This window comes from Anticarsia gemmatalis, chromosome 20, assembly GCF_050436995.1.
Source record: "Anticarsia gemmatalis isolate Benzon Research Colony breed Stoneville strain chromosome 20, ilAntGemm2 primary, whole genome shotgun sequence".
Taxonomy (NCBI): Eukaryota; Metazoa; Arthropoda; class Insecta; order Lepidoptera; family Erebidae; genus Anticarsia; species Anticarsia gemmatalis.
Genome location: NC_134764.1, coordinates 6424679 through 6445836, shown reverse-complemented (window position 1 = coordinate 6445836; position 21158 = coordinate 6424679). Strand labels below are relative to the sequence as shown.

Here is a 21158-nt window from a genome sequence, read left to right as displayed (position 1 = left end):
CTTTGACTAAAATTTAACTTGCAGTCGTGTGTCTCTTAGTAAATAGGAACATAATACGGTCAGATCCACAATAACACACTAGTATTTGGATTACATTATTAGGTAAGGCGCCTAAAATACGATATAATCATGAAATAATCATACTAAAACCCAATGAATATCAGTAGAAAACATTACGTTCTTAGATTACATAGATTATGAATGAACAATCAATCATTACCGTTTATCAGTTAATACCGGCCGGTAAGTAAATATAAGTTAGAATTAATTTGGTTTTAATTAGTCGGGCGTTACAATATGGCTTACCTAGTGTCTGTGGTGTTATTGGCTTTGGGAACTACGGTAATTACTTATCTTTTAATTATTATAATAAAATAGGCTGCTGATTGGACAGTGTTTTTGATTACGTTGAAAAATTTCAGACGCCTTTTAAGGCCTTAACCTAGTGATTATCGTTTTGGAACTTTTTACTTACGTAACGTAAAAAGGTTTTTTTAAGTAATAGATGCATGAATTCTGATGTTTTTTTGAGATTTAATGGCAATTATCGTCAAAAAAGTACCCTAATAAACAGCAAGCCAGACACAATCTATGACGAAAAGTGAAACATTGTTGGTTTTCTTTACTCACATTTAATGCATTCATTTTATTGTGCTTCTGATTTCTTATACTTTTTATAAAAAAACCTTGCATGTTATATAATTCTCATATCTGGGGTAACTAGTATCTACCTTTATTTACTCTACTACTACAGACGGACATTTACTCTACAAGTTCTTTAACGTTTCAACGAAACGAATGTGCGAAAAATACTTTCTTTTCAGTGGTCAAACTTTGTATAAAATTTAGTTAAAGCGTTTATATGTCTTTGAGTTTGGCAAAAATTTTTAATAGCTGCTGTTAAAATTAAAATATTAGAAATATTGTTTGTCTACTTGTTACCCTACCCGTTTTTTAAATTGCTTCGTGTATCAACGGTTTACCCGTTCGAAAGTTGGTTACACAGGCGGAATCGCGGAGATATAAAATACAATTTTCATAATAGGTATTTATATATTATTTGTTATACTAGAACAAAATTTTCCTCTGACCTAAAAACTTCGATTAAAATAAGTAACGAACCGGTATCATAATTAGACGATCCTTTTATCAGGGATTATGATAAACATAATTAAAAGCTTGTATTAAGTGTTAAATCAATGTAATTTAAAGAATTAATAATTACTGATAAGCTTCTGTTTATTATCTAAGTCGATATACCTACCTGCAGTCAAAAGAAGTTGTATTATAATTATATGCTTCGAATTTAACAATATTTTTAAGCACTTTTTTTGTTATCTTTGAGTATGGCTAATTTAAATTCATATCCGATTCTATATAGCAACTAAAAATCTGTGTAAATTGTGAAAAAGGGTATAATATGTCGTACATTTTCAAAAATGAGATAAGAAATAAGAGTGCACTTATATCCCACATTTTCGCTATTTTTGGTGTAAATTAACCCTTTTGAAAATTGCCAATTTTCGCATTCTTATATTATACACAATCATGTTTTCACCAATCGATACAGAATTTTTTTCTGAACACTTTTGTATACTTAACCTAGTTTCGTCAAAATCAGATTTAAGCCCTTTTTGACTAGAGACATAAAAAATATCTAGAAATTAAATCTTACGATATTATAAGCGTTACAAAGTGAATGTTGGTAAATAAATTAAAAATGTATTTCTAATTTCAGGTCTTGGCCGATCCCCGTTTCACGTTCCCTGAAAACACAAGAGGTAAGCATAGTTACTATCAAAAATGCAGCACCAAAAATGTTGGGTGTTTAATTATATTATGATTGCCTCCGTGGCGCAGAGGTTAAGGACGCCACGCTGCTTGCGTCGTTGGTTCGATTCCCACACGGAACAATTAATTATTCCGTTTGTTAAAAGTCCCTGCGACACAAAAACAAATCTTAGTCCGGAAGTAAAGGAAAAATAAAAATAAACATCTTGTTGGGTTGACGATGGCACAGTTCTTGAGTTTTTTATATACTTAATACAAATAATTTGTTTCGCAGGATGGGACACCCGCATCGTGTCAGGCTGGGAGGCGCAGGAGGGCCAGTTCCCTCACCAGCTGTCGCTCCGCATGGTGAGCCCCATCGGAGCCGTCAGCGCGTGTGGAGGCACCATCCTCAGTGACAAGTGGGGTCTCACTGCCGCCCACTGTACCGCTGGGTGAGTGTTCTTTGTTATTTTATTTATACGCAGATTGAATTAACTACCGATAAGCTTAACATGTGGAATTGAACAGGTATATTTTATAATAGGCTCTCCCTTTTTACAACTGTGTTGTTTACACTACAAATTCAGTCAGCATAACAACATTACTTTATATCCCAGTCTTTATTGCTAGAATTAGCTTTCAATATAAAAATACACCCATATTATTAATCAGTTCCAATGAAAATAGCTATTTAATTAATCTTTCCCACTCGTAAATAGATAAACACCGTAGGCGAACAAAATAAATGTAAAACCATTAGTCTATAATATATGTAACAGGTACTCGTCGATGACTTCTTGAACTCCTAACATTTTTTTAACAATTGAGGAGTATTCCTTAAATTCTTCAACGATATTTCATCTTTTCTCAAAAATAATTAAACATAATTCGCGGTATTTGTATTTTAGCCGTGTCTCCGTGGTCATCCGCGCTGGTGTGGTCAACTTGACCTCTCCGTACTACATCTTCGACACCACCAAGTACTACAACCACCCGTTGTACAACGAAGCCATTCCCTCGGTGGTCCAGCCTCATGACATCGGTCTTTTGGAATTCGGCCGCTCTCTCACCTTCAATGGTAAAAACGAAGTCTTTATACACAACTAACTTTCATCACTATTTTATGCACGAAATTTTATTTTTGTATTGGTCTGTAATAATATTCAGCTAAATACAGTTTATATATTCTTAGAATACTGTTGAAGAAAGTTAAACATATTTAATTTATGTTTTTACCAAGTTTTTCCGAGTTAAAAGGTAAAACTTTTCCCTAGGTATAACGAGAGAGCCTGTCGGCTCTTAATTTGGTATGATATTAATAAAGGAAATTCGCTAATTCAGTTTAATTTATCAATGTTACTTACTTGTTACTGTTAAAAACAAATTCTAGTTTAAAAGAAAAATATTACTTCTTACTACTATCGTATAATGATCGAAATTAAAAATGATTTTTTTGTACGCAGACTACGTGCAGCCCATCAGGATTCAGCGCTCATCTGACCAGGACCGCAACTACGCCGGACTTACCACCATCGCCAGTGGATGGGGACGCACCTGGACTGGAGGTGGGTTTATTGTATTTTAATATTCGAGATATTATCTAACTTTCGAGTAAAAGCTAAGCTATATTACTGTCCACTGGTGACTGGAAGAATATAACTAAATCTTGGTGTGATTGTGATGTATGAATGTCCCAGAGACGAAGCATTCTATGTCTCTGGGCTCATTTTAACCGCCCTTAGCCCCCTTTACACACAAACTCTATCGTGCATGAAACAACAATCGCGCTTGAAAGAGTGTGCGTATAAAGGATGTGCAAGGGGAAAGGAAAGAGAGCGCTCCGCGGTCATCTGTCAAGCCCGCGAAGAAAATTGCTAACGAAGAGCGCGCCGTCTTTCCCGTGCGGAATCCTGTACGCTCCTAAGAACGCTCGATAGAGCGTGTGTGTAAAGGCGGCCATTGTGGTGAACAAATGTGCCCAAAGCCGAGAAATCCTAAGTCTGTGACTACGTGCGCAAATTTCGGCACACGCTTGCTGTGTTTAAGTCACAACACTGCTGCCGAAATTATGTAGGTAGCTCAGGACATTCCGTTGCAGAATGTTTGGCCACTCGCTACATTATAGTGTATCGCGTGCTTACAAGGCGTCTTTGTAGGAACTAAGCATATTTTTTCGGACACATAATTAAACTAAATAATATTTGCTTGTAGGCTCATCTCCTGAGAACATGAACTGGGTGTTCCTGACTGCCGTTTCGAACCAGGCCTGCAATTCTGCTTACGGTGGCAGCAGCATCATCGTTGCCTCCACTATCTGCGCTGAATACTACAACGTTACCAGCCAGTCCACTTGCCAGGTAAGTTCTATAAGACATGTACTTCTGTGAACAGTTGGACAAAGTAACCTAAAACAAAATTAGAGTATGATTTATAGAAATGCTTCTGTAAAATATTGAATCGATCGTTATAAGTATTAGAAAGGCAAATTGTTTTGTCCAAGAGCAAGAGTAATGGAACTAGCGGACTTTGCACTTTATAAAGTGTATCCCTAATTTCTTTAGATACTCAAAACTTCCCCAGATATTACCCTTCCCCGACAATAAATATCCAATTATTAATTTATAACCGATCCTCACATCAGGTTTTAAAAAATGGTGACTCTGCTATTACTATTCCTAGTGCATTTATAACAACATTTTTATTTGACAGGGTGACAGCGGTGGTCCCCTGACCTACATCGACGATGATGGTGAAATCACACAAATTGGTGTCACATCCTTCGTCTCCGCTCTGGGTTGCCACGCTGGCAGGCCCGCTGGTAAGTGAAACTAACTTCTGTTTACAAAATAACGGCAAATGGACGTTGGATCACATCTATCAGGCCGGTTCCCATATCCTTGAAGTGATCAGCAACACTAGCTGTTTCTCGTTCCAGTAAATGACGGTTTTGAATGACAGAAAAGGATGGGGCGACAGCACAATGCGATTCCATGTTGATAGAAGTTGTCCAACCCTAAGAACTATTTATACCTAACATTGATTTTTTTTAAAGTATGGTGGAGATTAAAGCAATATTTTGTTTACAGGTTTCATCCGTCCCGGTTTTTACCACGACTGGTTCACACAGATTAGCGGCGAGAACTACGACTGGAATCTTGACGTTTCCACCACTGTGGCGCCTAGCTCTGAGGCGCCCGTAGACCCCAGTACTGAACAGCCTGTGGACCCCAGCACTGAAGCCCCTGTAGACCCCAGCACATTGGCGCCTAGCTCTGAGGCGCCCGTAGACCCCAGTACTGAACAGCCTGTGGACCCCAGCACAGAGGCGCCCGTAGACCCCAGCACTCAGGCACCTACGAGCACCACAGCTGCTTCTGAAGAATCCGAATCTTCCGAATCCTCCGAGTCTTCCGAGTCTTCCGAGTCTTCCGAGTCCTCCGAGTCTTCAGAAGAATCAGAATCTTCTGAGGAATAAACAGTTAGTCTAAGGAACTGCGAGAGAAATCATTATAACGTACAATGTAGATGTTGACACGTTGACGTTGTATGTTTGACAATGGTTTATTTAACATCTTTCTTATTTATTATAGTAAATTTTATAACATTTTATTTAGTTTTCTTTAACCCTATAAAGATAGTCTGCGACAAATTTACGCATGCATTTGCGAAATATCGCTCTATCTTTCTTAATATCGCGAATGCATCGTTGTGCGTTTCGGACATTTCACTGGTCACTACTGTGTGGCGTACGTGTCAATAAGGGAAGCTCCACCGATTTTGAAATATAACGACGAGCGTGAGTCAATTTTACGCATGAGTATCTTTTCACTACTATAAAATATGATTATCTTTCTAGAGTTAAAAATATATTCTATACAAACACAGTAATCATTAGTTATTAAGTAGACGTTAACAGTTTTACTATTTGCTCTTAGGCCTTTGACTTGGTAATGTACGATTTATTAAGACCGGTGAAAACTTTGACTGAAAATACTCGTTCAACCCTTAAATCTATTTGATGTAAAAACAGCAAAATATTTTAATTTTCTAGGACTCACTTTATAAAAAGAGTACTTTTCGTTTTATTAGCATTGAAAATGATTTATAGTGTCAAAATTTTTGAGTTATTTTTCGAGTGAAATTAAAAAACCTACCCATATAATCCGGCCGAATCGACAAACTACATGAGTATCTACGACATTTTAACATTAATGCGCGTCATAAATGCTCAAATACATGCCTCATAAAACGATCGAAACAGATCTAAGTTCAGTCCAATGCTCCCCTAACATAAGTGTATACCTATAAGCAAATTAGTACTCCCGTCGACTATAGTACATCGGTCAAAGCGGCTCTGGTGTCCAACCCTTGTACAGTCACCGGTTAGATCGATGGAGCCGAAACCTTTACTAGGGTTAAATCATAAAAATACATGTAAAGACAATTTACAGGAAAACAAACCCCGAAAAAAAATACATTTTCGTGATCTAAAACATGTTGTTTTATTAGTATGTCGTGATGAAAGCTCGTCGAAGTAAATGCGTCGCCAATTCGCGTTTCTTTGCGTGTTGTAGCGACTAATCGCACGGAAATAAAAATAGGCGCATGGTGTTACAGCGTCGTATTGCAGTGGCGACGCTTCGCGCATGCGTGTCGATGTTGCTAGCTGTTGAATTTATTTACCCGTAATTTTTGTTATACGTATTATATTTAATGTTTAATTGAATTTAAACTACTAGTATACTTTTTCTTTTGCTCTTGATTTATAGTACCACTTAGATAAGTATTTGATGTTCATTACTGTCATACAAAGCTTGTTATTGTAGGATGTGGACTTTATCCTTAGATAATTTTAGTATTTAATTCGCCAATTGTTTCTAACATCACACCTGTAATACGCGATGGAGGTAGGCAGAGGTGTAGGAAGTACAGCCTTGTTTAGCTTTTTAAATGTTAGTTTCATGTAGGTACAAGTATTTTGGCATATTATGTACTTTTTAGGATATTTTCATTAAAATTAGAACACTCCAATGCACTTGATCCAATTCGGGAATTGAATTGGATACCTTGTGATACTACCGTTCAGATGACAAAAATATCTAAATTCACGAACTTCTCGTCAAAGAGAAGAATACTGGTTTATTTTTACTTTGTATTACATAGTACATTGTTATTTATAGTCTCATAAATGTAATAGGTGCAGGAAGTACCTAACTATACAAAATCAATAAAACCGACAATGCAATTACCCCTATAACAAGGAGTTAAATAAGTTGGCAACACATGATTGCATTTGGCGCGCGCGCGAAACGTTCTATCAAACCAACATGGCGAACGCTCCGGGAGCGCGCCTCGTCTCATAAAACAACCGGATAATCACACATCGCCATTCCTCGTTATTATTTCTACACTTCACCCGCGACGAAATAAAATGTTATAGTGTCCGTCTTCGGATGTGCTAAGTGGATTCTTTTGTGTGCACAGTGAGTTATTGTTTATTGCATGAGTGGTACTCATGGGGTGGGTGACGTACGGGACGATGGACGCGACTCACCGGCCAGCACTGAACAGCTAACGTAAGAATATAAAGAAGTAGCACCTCAAATACATCTTCTCCATTCAAAAGATCATGCGAATCGTACTAAACTAGCTTTGGTCGCGTACTTTCCTATGTGCAAGTGAAGTACTATGCATAATGAAGCTTTACCGCACCCTAAATGGCAGCCTTTCATGGTACAAATGGATTCTATAGATAGAACCTTTATGGAATTTTGTGTAAGCAGACAAAGACGTTTAAAATTAATTGACTGCCGAGATTTCATCGTCCACAGTTAATATAATAAAAAAATAAATAAGATTCTTATAGGGAGGTTAAAACAGGCCGGCTTTTCTTTTTGTCGATAAACTGAATTAGGCCGGACTTAAAACAGAAGACTTACCCTTCTTCTAAACTGAATCTCTATATGCCGAATTAAGTGGAAATATTCAAAGGTACCTAACAAACATGTTAGGTCTCGTTCAGTCTGTACTTTAGGTATCTTATCTTCTGTTCGCACGCAACAATTAAGCAGCATTTTCATAAACTTGCTTGCGAAGGTTTTCATGCCTTAGGGCGCTTTGCATAAAAAAGAATACGGATATGTGTTCATAAAACAATATACAAGAAAAAAAAAAAGTGTATTAAGGAATATCTTAACAGTGTTGCAATATCGATGTATGCAGGAAAATGCAATGAAAACGTGAAAATGGACTCCATAGTTTCACAGTCCCGTCATTTAATAGTTAAGTCGTATTCTGTGATGGCTTTTTGTATTGTTTAACATGAAAGTATATTGTGGTATACGATGCATTTTGTGTAGTTATCAATTAAAATAATAAAATAAAATAATTTCTTCATAGATTTCGGGGAAATTTTACACTTGAATAAAAGGATCTTCACTATTACAGAGCATCGCATTTATATCTTTGTTAATGACATTGATTTTAATAAAAAAATTATCAATTTTTGGTCTAGAATACGAACAATTAATAAAGTCCATAGTAATAATTCACCAAGCTTGCCTAAACAAAATGGTTACACAGGTTTCAATATTCAGTAGTTCGTTGATCAAAACAGCTGAATAAGAAATGTACAGAGAGTATAAACCATTAGATAATGACCTTCTAGAATCGTCATCTATCTGTGACGATCACTGATACTTTGTTGTCTTAGAAGAATTCAGGCAGTGTGTCACGCTGTGGCTGGCGTCTCGCCAGAAAGACACCATTACGTCTGAGACGACCCTACGTCATCTTTGCGTAAAAATCCATACGTATTGTGTAACGGTTTACTTGTAAAGCTTCTAACGACACTGTCTGCTACTTGTATTTTGTTTTTTTGCCGTGACAAAGAACTTACAAAGGCTTCCCTGAACTTTGAATGTCAAAGTGATTGAATTTCGAAACGTTTACATAAGTATTGCTTCAATAAAACAAATATTTTGTACTTGACTCACTTATTCTTTGTAAGTTTCAAGTTGTTGTGAAATACGTCTTATTCAGGCTATGACGTAGCCTTATCTTTAGATGATGACGAACAAATAAACCCGTTTTTTCCCACTATGACAAATAATTAATTTAGGACTGTTAGTAAGAAATATTTACAGCTATTTGGCGAGTTCTTGAACACCAATTAGATGGCAGTCATCCATTTGGACACTAAAAGTTTTCTTGATATTAGAATCATTGAAAATTATAATGTTATTCGTAGATTAGGCATTCATTGCGCCTACTAGGAAGTATCTATAGCATAATATATGATAATTAAATACACATAGATTAATTAGGTGATAATTCTTTACTCAGTATGTACGTCTTCTTTCTCAATTTTCCCAGGTTAAGTTATTGATTATAACTGATCCTATCAAAGAGTACAGTCAGTGCGCTTGTATCAAAACTCTCTGTTTTCACAGGTCTTGTTTCTCAAGGCTAGTGCTCTAGTCACTTTATTGGTCTTACAAAATTCGTCCTGGACTTTAAATGTGATATTTTTTATCAATTTGATTACGTAGTCTGAAACTTTATTATGTCTGCAGCTGAAGGTTAGTAGAAGTTGTTCCTAAAGGTTTATGCTATTTATACAAGACACTTTTTATATTGACTGCTGAAAATACGATAGTTGAAATGTGTCACTGATATATTTGGTTAGTTTAAAGTTCTCTTCTTTAATCTATATAAATAGAAATAAATCACCGAAATGTATACACGATATAACTTTAAACGACTAAATAAATTGATAATTCTTTTGACAAGGTTTGTATAGGATGCCATTGGACCAAGATTCCCACGGGAATGGAATTAACGGGACAAAATAAGGATATAACCGGACGAAGCCAGTCCGCTAGATCTTTATAAAGGTAACGTCTGCAATCAATAGATATTGGGTCTGAAGGGACTTTATAACAAACAAATAAGATACTCGCAAAGCAAAAAAAAAAAAAAATTCTGAATAGCATTGATATTTGCTATATATATCATGATTAGCTAAATCAACTCGGTGCAAGAGTAACTGCATGGACCACCTCAATCTATATTTTAATTGACTCTGACATTATTAATTCTGAATTGTATTGTATGACTTTCCTTTATACTTGTTGGTAAACTTTTGCTTCATGCTTGTTTTGCTGATTTATCTTGTCCCTAAGTTAAGTTATTATCCAAACATTACAGCTAAACATATTGAACATCAGGTTCTTGAACAAAACCCTCTCATTGGTGAATGAAAGCTCCCCTATATCACGATCAAAGGAAAAAAACGCAGCTGCGCTATTTAAGTCCACAGCTAAATATAAAAGTTTTATTTGAACAACAATAACGTTATATTTAGATCCCGCTATTTATACTGGACCACTTGACCGAGCCGTCAATGGACTACGATAGTGTGAAATAAGCATAAAAGATGTACTTTTGTTCATTGAATATAATTTAAAACGGGTCAATTTGCTAGTACTTTAAGATCGTTTTTTACCATCTTGGATTATTTCCAAGGACGGAGACGTATTTAACTTTTCAAGGTTAAAGGGTCTGCAATTGTATAATACTGTCTGCTCCTACTTTGTTGTAGCACTTAGATTAATACTGGCTTACGATCCGTCGTTGGTCCAATTGAATGATTGAGTTTTGTCGCGTTCGTGATAAACATAACAAAAATCTCAAGGACAAATTAGTCTGCCGATAGAAAGACCCATTTGCTCTAAACACAAAAATATAGATTACATCCGCGTTGACTTGAAATAAATAAAACGACAGCACGAAGTCGGGACGCATGCCAAGTCAAACGCTTCGATCTCGTGCACGCGCTATACGCCGCCGTCATGTCTGCCGGGGCTGAACCAACGCTTTTGCCTTGCAAATCAATTATGAACCTTAGCCACTGGTAATAAAGCTTCTATTATGTAAGTTCAAGGATAATTAAAGGTTGTAACTGTGGGGGAAGCGTTTTCCTGTTGGCGCTAGAAAAACGATTAATGTAGACATTTGGCGCCCAACGTGGGTCTGTAATATAAGTTTTAGTAGTACCTAGCTAAAAGCATTTAGTAATATTTTATTTATTTCTCATGCCGTATTGCATTTTGCAGTTTACTTCATATTAATAACATTTTTCGGAAAGCTTTTGAAGAAAATATTGCTGTGTAAATAGCCAAAGAAGCTCAATAAGCTAATTTCGTCGTATTTTAAAGTCTTCTGTCATTTAAACGACATCTTATTTAAACATTACTTATCAAAATACAATAAATAGCCAAGTTACGTCCAAAATCTTTTGGCCTCTGAAAGATGAAAGTCATTAAACCCACAAATGGAGCAAAACATTAAGTAATCAGTGTATCCCATCACGTTACCGCCGTTATTCACCGCGCCGGTCTGTGGAGACTAATTTCGTGACTACCCACTGTCCGACTTGCCGTGTTTACTCGCCCCGGTTGTGACGTCACGTCCGCATGTCCCTGGTCCTTCCGCAAATATTTGCTGTAATTAAGCACGTAACTGCTGAACTTTATGGCGATTTAATTTGGTCAATGTGTTTAAAGTTTGTTGACACGGTAATGGCTGTTTTTGGTTTTATGTAAACAAGATAATAATTGATTATGCTCGTTCGTTATAAGGATAAGATCTAAGGATGTAAAATTATACTACCTTTTAAGATGTTATGTACCGAAGTTCTTAATGAAAACCAGAACAATATGAATCTGAAAAATATAAGCAATGTTTTAAGCGATTGCACAAACCAATAATTGATAACAAGTAATTTTGAAAAGCAAACGTAAATGATAATTATAACAAAGAACTCATAAACACGTCAATCGACGTCCGAACTTAGCTTAACTTACGTGTGTATACAGGTTTAGTCAGTCTTTAAGTTTTTGTGTACTTTCTTCCTTCCCTTCAGAATGCCGAAATCTCACCCGGGTGTACTCACAAATGATGTTTGAATTCCAAATCGTAGAGTCAAACAAGATTATACAAACAGAAACTTGTATTGGCTGACACAACTGTCCTTCGCGATCATGGAAATATGAATACACTTAGGAAAGTAATAAAAAACTTGTCCCAAATACGTGAATAATAAAAATGTTGACTTGATGCCTTTGCCTTACATTCGTGTGTCCTTCGCTGGATATGTTATTTGGAGATTGAGGTTTGATGTGTACTGTGCATCGAGCTTTTCCGTGTGGGTAAAATTGTTTAGATTATACTAACACTTGTTATCTAGCGGATTGTAACTGTTATCTGGTGGGAAATGATTACACGTGTAGATGGAAATAACACGTGTAATCATATAACGATAGCTGATTGTAATTGGAAAAGAACCTAGGTACAATAAAAATATTTATTTTTTGATGGACCCTCGTCCAGGATGAGACCCTTGCCCAGCGGTGGGACAAAACGCGTAAAAAAAGACGCAATAAAAAATATAAAAATGTATTTCGCAATAATAATGAAGGTTAGTTTTATGGAATGTTAGTTTTATGGAAAAAGTAAATTTATATTAATGGGCTGGTAACACTTGACTTATTTTCATCGGTATTTATCCCTTCAGTTTTATAAAGCTGTGAAAGTGTTAAGTAAATAGGTGTGATGTTGTATCGTTACAAAATGTCTCGGCGCGAATCAGAGCGGGTCCCGTACAAAGGAGGACCTTGGCATTTATTTGTAAGCACCAAAATTAACTATAGAAGTTTGTGGACACAGAATTAAGTCAGGAGGTAGGTATTGTTCCCGTAAATACTTGTAAGTTGTAGTAAAGTTAAGACAAAACTTTCTTGTTTTGAAACACTGTTTATGATGATTTCATTGAGGGGGAAGAAAAGCTAAACAATATTTTTAAAAGGGAAGCACAGGGTAGCACTCAAAAGGACAATCATACACATATGTAATCACACTTTCTTCCCATAAGGATTAGTAGAGGCCAGAGACAGCCATAATAAGCAGAAATATTTTTTAGGAATATTAGAGTAGGTATACCGTCTCAGTAAGAATAATTGCGTGAATTTACACTGACATATAACTACTTATAGCAAAGCTCAATCACTGTTATATCGAGCCGAAAATTTATATATAAGTAGCTTAGAGAGTGTAGGTGCTTGCCAAGTAGCGATATTTAGGGCATCCCTCCATATTGCCAATATAAATGACCGTGGTTATATTCGTCACGTCGACAATATAGATTCACTAAAAACACAGTAAAACTGCCAACGTAAGTGTGAATATTTTGTTAAAAAAAATGTAGGGAAAAGGTGGCAAGTGTCTCAATGAAAATAAAACTACTTTCTTTAACCATCAATCAATATTTATAAAACTCTTCCGTTGCTGAGTGATTGACAAACTGATGGACAACGCACACCCGAAACTACTAAGCAAAGAAAGTTGAAATCTGGTATTAAGATTCCTTAGGAAATGTAGAGGAGCACTAAGAGAGGATTTTTGGCAATTTTCTCCCCGAAGGCGGTGAAATTTCACGCGAGAAGAAAGCTAGTCTAACATAATATAACTCATATGCAATACAAACGAATTTTAGGCAATATCGTTCTGTGGCACTAGGTTTAAAAGGTTATATTTTCTCACATGAAAGGTCTTAGTAGAAAAGATAAAGTGCGCAGAACAATTGATCCGTGTGGATAGACAATGACGGTGTGACGGTGAAGCCTTCAATGGCTAATCTGTTTACCAACAGCCATGCGTGAACGACACAATCGCGGCGACGCATTCTATCATGCGATACTATATACACGTGAAACATGACGAGGAAGAGTAGTTTCGTAATATACAACTAATAATAAGTATATTTAATTGATGTCCCACTGCTGGTCAAGGGTTTCCTCCCGTAATGAGAGAGGGGTTAGACCTTAAATCTAATACAACTAATATAAAAGTTTGAATTGATAGATGAATGGATGTTTGCAACACTTTTACGCAAAAACTACTTAGTAGACTTTGATAAAGTTCGGCATACAGATAGATTAGAACCTGAATTAACACTTAAGATAGATTTTACCACGGTAAATCTTTTCAACGCAGAGGGAGAAACGGCCAGAGATCGTTATATCGAACAAATCAATACCGAAATACCAGTTTTTTGTCTCAATTTTTACACTTTAAAATTAGTCAGTCTTGGCTCCTTTTCTTTATATTACAATTCTACGTCTAGTAAAAGTTTAATCCAGCCATATGCTAACGAAAAAGTGAATATCATACTATCAGAATATCAGTATAAATCCATAACGAGTGGAATCACCGCTCTGTATCCAAGCCGGGGGATTCGCTCCACTGAATTTATTAGTGTCAGCTGTAACGTGACGTGAATGATAAACATTGTCACAGTGTACCAAATATAGTGGTGCAACTATGAAAAACTCTTTGGACGTGCATTACTTTTTTAGGTGGCTTTTTTCACGGGAAAAGTTAAAGATAAGAGTTGTTTATCCACGATTTACCTCTAATAGATGAGAGGCACAGTGTAATGGATGAAGGAGCAATATTTGTAAATCATTCTGTAAAAATTTGTCTTAACGAAAATATGAGAAGATAAGTGTGACTGAAAGATTATCGACTGAAAATAATCTTAAATTAAGGTTTGGTGAAAAACATGAATTTTGATAAAACTTATCGAACAATTTCCGATCCTGCAATTCGTATTAACTTGTTTATACATAATGCGCTAACCCATGGAAATTCTTACTTATAAATTATACTCTTTGCCAACTTTATAACACACAAATGGATATGTTAAACCTCGAAGCCCAAACATTGACTTATTCCTGGAATCTCAATTTTCTATTATAAATAGCCCTATTAACGTAAATTATGACTCCATTCAATAAAGTCATAAGTTTTTGGAAATATTCGCTCGAAGCCGTTAGAGTTTTCTGCATATTTTAATAAAATATACGGTCAGTATTAGCTCGTAATTCAGTGTTGAAAACTTTTAGAAGTCATTGAACTGTGGGCTATAAATAGATGGAAAGCTGACAGGCTCTCGCGTGTGAGTTGCTCGACACTTTCAGTAAATTGACACGTATATATTCATATATTGTACGTTAATTTTGTTAGATTTTATTGTATATCGACATGCAGAAATATCATTAAGTCGTATGGATATTTATTGGATTCATATATCACGTTGTATCAAAGGGAATTTGACCTTTTATTCTTAGACAAATTAAGTGGCATTAAGTTTTGGTAGGCATTTAACACAGATGACCAAAAAACTTCTCCATTGTTAATTCAGTAGCGCGATTCTCTACCATTATTGACTATCTAGCTAGACTATCGAGAAGTTTTGTATAAAAATCTGATCAGCGCCTTTAACGATCGCCATAAAAACTACTTTTGCCCTACGTTATACATATAAGACTGTCGATACTCAATATTACAGACTGTAGAGAATCATTCCTCTGCTTAAGTGCTGCTCAAAGTTTATCTATGGCTAAAACACATGTCAAAGTATCAGTGGCAGAACGTGATAAACAAAAAATTGAGAGCCAGTATTCAGCCATTTACTAGTAGGTATATCTTTGTTCTACTAACTCGCCTCTTGACAATTTTCTAGTATATTTCTAGATTTACTAACTAGTAACAATTGAGTTGAAAATGGCATCACGTAGAGTATTTTTATCTAAGTTTTAATAAAAGCATAGATGCGTAGGCGACATTGTTCGAGCTACAAATTAAAAGTATTAGTGTTAAATTGTTTAAGAGTCATACTTTTAGTTGCTCAAAATAGAACTAATCTTTAACTGTATTTGTCACATTTAATGTTACATTGCAAAAAAATAATATTAAGCAGTATTTATAAAACTCCTTCTATGATCTGAGTATTACGACTACTGATTACGGGATCTCGGTTTTGAGATCAAGATTAAGTAGATATAGTCGGACTTTTTATATTGTCAATAGCAGGGGCATTTGTTAAGGCCTATAGGGTGGCCAGAAAAGACAATAGACTCGCCTCTTTTACAAACGGTGACATGAAAACATTTTAAAAGTTGGTTAATGATCTTAATTAAATTAACAGCAAAATAAATACGATTTTAAACTTTCGCGTTGCATGATTAATATAAAATAGTATACGGGAATGAGGCCTTTCAAGGTAAAATGGGAGTTCGCGTTTATTCCCGTTTTCTATTATATAAACAATATACGTTCTTTTATCGTTTATTTCCACTTAAAACTTAAATAAATAAAGTCAGATAGTGTTTCCGGGTGTTCATCGGGCAGTCCATTAAAGTGTGTCTGTCAATATATCTGACTGGGGTGCGAATCACCCTCGTTAATCAACACCTTCCTGTCTGCCGCGTCTACCCATATCACCCTTCCACTCTCGCCCGGCTATGTGTCCGATACAGAAAACTAAATAAAAATATAAACTTATTTATTTTGTGCCAGCAGTAGTACTAACATTCTCTGTATTTAGAAATGAAGATTCTCTAGGCCAAGTGATGTTGGTTTCTGAAAATACCAGTAATAAACAATAAGCCCATCAAGAAATGTTCATAGGATTAATTGTTTTGGTTTCACTTTTCCAATCAATGGTGTTATTTATTGCTACGGTATTTAAGTGTCAACAATAACAATCCATATGCATTATGCAGTTATTTAACTAAAAATATAATACCGCATATAAATGTAGTTTTTTTGGTTGAAGGAGCCTCTTGCTGGCAACGTAGGCGGTTCACATTTCTTCCGTGGGTATTTGATCAGAAGCACGATTCTGTACAGTCGGTACTGTCGAGTATCGAAAGTTTGACATTTAGAATGTACTGCCAAAATAGTAACTACGACGCCCGTCGGAGGCGCTGATCAGATTGTCATACAGAATCGCGCAACTGGGCCTTTCATAGAGAAAGTAATAAGAATATCTGCAACTTTGCATCTAAGAAACACCGAAAAAGTTGTACGGTATTTGTCACTCTGTGACATTGTAACGCGGGCCGCGCGGGCCACAGCGACCTTTCAGTATCGATTGAGTAAAACAAGTGAACGCGACGCTGACGTCACCCGCTTAACTGATCACCGCCTTCATAGGACCCCCGCTTGACATTATCTGGCTAATCAACCTGATATAAGTACTGTGATACTCCACCGAATTACTTTGTGTTAGCGATTTACATATTTATAGGGAAGTTCTGCTTACGACGCCGCTTGAAAAGATTTCTCGGGGTAAAGAGTAGTAGGTAGTAGTCTTACCCTCTTATTCATACACACACTATAAACGTATTTTAGTTAAACCACTACTAAAATATGTTTTCTCTCTTTCATTTTGCTAAGGAGTAAAAGAAACAAAACACTTTATAAGCCTTTCATAACTTCATGTAGTTTAATGAATAAGAGGGTTACTCGTTAATTCAGTAGCGCGATTCTATAATACCAATATGGACTATCAACAACTTACTAACTACCGAGAAATAGGAACTATTTTTGCAGCTCATTATAAATATCATACTCTCGATACTCGATAGTACTGACTGTACAGAATCGCGCTATAGGTTATAATAAACTATGTGTAATAATGTGTATATATCACAAGCCATTCAAAAACGTTCAATTCTCTTTGCGTGTTGTGTCAATAATAGTACATACATCCATTCTCACACTTTTGCAGTTATAATATTGGTTAGTCTCAATTGGTGTAGTCAAGTGCGTTGGCTTCAGGTATCGAAATTCTAACTTTGTCTACATATAGAGTACAGAGGTCACGCACTCTGTTACTTACATGTCGAGGGGTCAAAGACCGTTAGACACCGTTTTACGTACACTTTATAAATACTTACCTACTCTAGTACTCGTTAGTGTATCCGATTGCTTATCATAAGGTTTCAGGCTCCATTCTCAGGTAAGGCAAAGTACTATTGGTCTTCTTTCCAATTTACATTAAATTACTTTTAGTAGTAGCCCGGAGTTTGGTAACGCGCCCGGTTAATGGCTATAGGCTGGCTTCCTATTATATGGGACTAACATTGTTAATTGCAAACATGTTCATACCTCTACGCCTTCGAGTATAACAGGCGTCATATTATATTTAAATGTATGTACTAAAGTAGTTAATATTACTCTACAATATTTAAAAACATGCCAAATAAAATCATACGAAACATCCCTTTATCTGCCGTCGATACATTGAAAGCGGGGACAATACATACCGAGGCAGGCATCCCTTATACACAAATTGGGGAGAATGGAATACTAATTAATCCACTTCAATATGTCTGGACTGTACCTAGCTATTTAAATAAAGGGGATGAAGCTCTCATGAATCAATATAACCGTCTCGCATACCCCTCTATAAACCCGATGTGTGAGTTATTACTTGCACACACACAATCACTTGCGAATTGTAAAAGGGATTTGCGCATGTCCTACGAGGGTCTGTGGGTCTATGCACTGTATATTGTACTCTCGACGACTGACGCTTAGTTATCAGCTTTCAGTCATCCCGTGACACTATGTGCAGTTTCACAGATATGTCAGGAATTATCAAGGTATTGTGATATTCAAGTACTTATCTAATGCCCGGTTTCTGAGTACATTTAGCGGCAGTTTATCTATTCAATAGCGATTTTTGTATGAGTTTAAACGCTATTAAATAGATAAACTACCGCTAAATGTACTCGGAAACCGGAGGTTACAGTTTTTGGGGTATTTTTCACTAGTTTTGTTGTTTTAATACTGTTATCAGCGAAATTGCAACTCGAAATACTGAAAAAATGTAGTGAACTGTTTTTTTAAATGTAGTGGACTGTCTTTATCAATTCGGAGATTTCTGCCTCGTTAAAGTTGCACGTTATGTTTTTAGCTAAAGAATGAGTAAAATGCCATAATATATTTTAAGCTATTTCCTTTTGAATCTCGTCAATTGACTTGATGAATGTGAAATATTTCCAAATTTTAATAACAATATATCATTGTCGGGCTCATGCACCTGAAATCTTTGCAAGTGCATATGTAACCGCGGATCTATCCATGCATTTGTTGAGATTATCATAAAACGTATCTTTTACTACGTATAAAATTCAACTGTGAATGAAATATTTACATCTAGATTATTATTAAATACAAGTAATTAAACACACGCGCTCACGGTATTTAAATAGTTAACTACAACGAAAATAGAGAGACACACGTCATTGCAAATAACAAATGACATTTGACATAAAAATAACTGTCACGTGTTTCCTATAAAAAGTTGACCTTTCATTACATAGCAGAGTTGCATATCGCCGATAGAAATTGGTGCTCTATACCTACTCGCTACAAATTATTTGTATACTTTTTCTATTCTTTTCTTTCTTTTTAAAAAGACAACTCTCGCATTAGGAATTGATCTTGTGTCGCGGGACTCTTACAATCATACTAACAACGGACACAAATTACGACCAAATCCGAAAAAAACTGTAAAAATAACTGTCACGTGTTTCCTATAAAAAGTTGACCTTTCATTACATAGCCGAGTTGCATATCGCCGATAGAAATTGGTGCTCTATACCTACTCACTACAAATTATTAGTATACTTTTCCTATTCGTTTTTTTCTTTTTAAAAGAACAACTCCCGCATTAAGAATTGCTCTTGTGTCGCGGGGACTCTTACAAACATACAAACACGGTCACAAATTACAAACAGACCCGAAACAATTATTTTTGTGGATCGCAAAAATAATTGCTCCGTGTGGGAATCGTGCGTTTCACAAGTTGTTGTTTCGTGTCTGGTAGTACTTTGCGTCCGTTGTTTGTATGTTTGTAAAAGTCCCTGCGACACAAGAGCAATTGTGAGTGGGGGAATTGTCTTTTAAAAGGAACTCTCTGAATACCTTTTTGTCACAAAACGTACAACAGCTAAATACTAGTGTTAAAACAGCCATATTTCCCATTAAACATTAAACTATGCGCATAAATAAGTACAAGTAATGAATATACAAAGTAATTACATTACTTTGATGGATACCGTGTCATAGACAACGAAGTTCAGAGCGGTGTCGGTTTTAATTACGACTATAATTACGTTTGAAATCATTAGTGGCGCCCACCGTGGGACCACGGCGGACCGGCAACATTCTGTTTTACATGAGAAAACTTTTATTATTGGGCTAGGATTTTTATTTGATAACGTATAATGTGTCTTTGACTAGATGTAAAACTGAAGACCAAAAGATGCATAAGCATATAGAAATGCAATTTTCAATGTTAATGTTTAATAAAAAATTCAATGTTTAATTAGAAATGCAAATTGTTAAAAAAGTTGCTAAGATCAATACAAAATATTGTGTAAAACAAACATACTCTTAATTGTTCCGAAATATAAATTGGACTACTAATAAGATTGGCCTGAATATCACAGAAATAGAGAAATTGAAAATAACAAAATTGTTCTACTCGCATTTCTACTTTCACAACTTATTTCACCAAAAAAGTACCACTATAAGTACAAGCACAGAAAACGAGCCCACATAAATTCTCCTATCGTAATAATCCATACTAATGTCTCCATTAGCATTATATCCGTTGCTTATTAGTAACCATTGTGTTACGTCGACCATGACCACTTGGGTGCAGCGGGCGCGCCTTGGATACCATGCCCACATCACCATAATGCCCATAACTCTATAACTGCCTGCGTCATGGCACCATCGTGCCAATTCAAAGATAGGTCAAGGACGATTATGAACATTTATCTGTGAATAACAGATCATATTTATGTATTACTAGCTGACTCGCGCAACTTCGCTTGCGTCACATAAGAGAGAATGGGTCAAAATTTCCACGTTTTTGTAATATTTTTTACTGGTATTCTGTTCCTATTAGTCGTAGCGTGATATAACCTATAGCCTTCCTCGATAAATGGGCTATCTAACACTGAAATATTTTTTAAAATCGGACCAGTAGTTTCTGAGATTAGCGCGTTCAAACAAATTATTAATTAAATATTAGTATAGATATGAAACACTAGCAATTTTCTTATCCGACTTTTACAGAAAAAAGTTTTGGAGTCACGATTGTACGAAGTCTTTGTATTAAGAATAGGCAATGAAGTAAGCAGACTAGCGAGACTGACAAGGAACATAAGTTCTTTTATATGACTAACTAGCGTCTACTTTAGATATACATAGCTAGATAGATAATAAAGTTGTTTTATTGCAAACATTAATATTTTTGGACAATGGGTCAATGCAGACAATCCCTTTAGTCTCAGTGGTAGTGTATAAGGCTTCTGATCACGAGGTATTTGAATTCAGTTTGCGGCTTACCCAAGCTATAGTATTGGGATTCATTTTATTTTTCTTTGGATGGGATGGGATGGCACTTTGGGATGTTTACAATAATATCTTTAATATCTGTATTAAGCCCGTCTCCTATT

General features: G+C 35.8%; 2 protein-coding genes across 3 annotated transcripts in view; both read left to right on the top strand.

Annotated features, from left to right (window-relative positions):
* The first annotated feature begins 228 nt into the window (after positions 1-228).
* On the top strand, positions 229-5379 carry LOC142981735 (collagenase-like). Its single transcript, XM_076127831.1, has 8 exons — positions 229-342; positions 1739-1781; positions 2066-2225; positions 2682-2851; positions 3237-3338; positions 3985-4130; positions 4483-4591; positions 4860-5379. The coding sequence occupies exons 1-8, from the start codon at positions 298-300 to the stop codon at positions 5246-5248; spliced, it is 1164 nt and encodes a 387-aa protein (XP_075983946.1). The 5' UTR covers positions 229-297; the 3' UTR covers positions 5249-5379.
* A 1722-nt stretch (positions 5380-7101) lies between these two features.
* Positions 7102-21158, top strand: part of LOC142981444 (cholesterol transporter ABCA5-like) — a 47113-nt gene continuing 33056 nt past the window's right edge. For both annotated transcript variants that reach the window (XM_076127374.1, XM_076127373.1), the window contains exon 1: positions 7102-7349. In XM_076127374.1, coding sequence (XP_075983489.1) covers positions 7276-7349 — 74 coding nt within the window. In that variant the 5' untranslated portion in view covers positions 7102-7275. The remainder of the gene's footprint in view (positions 7350-21158) is intronic.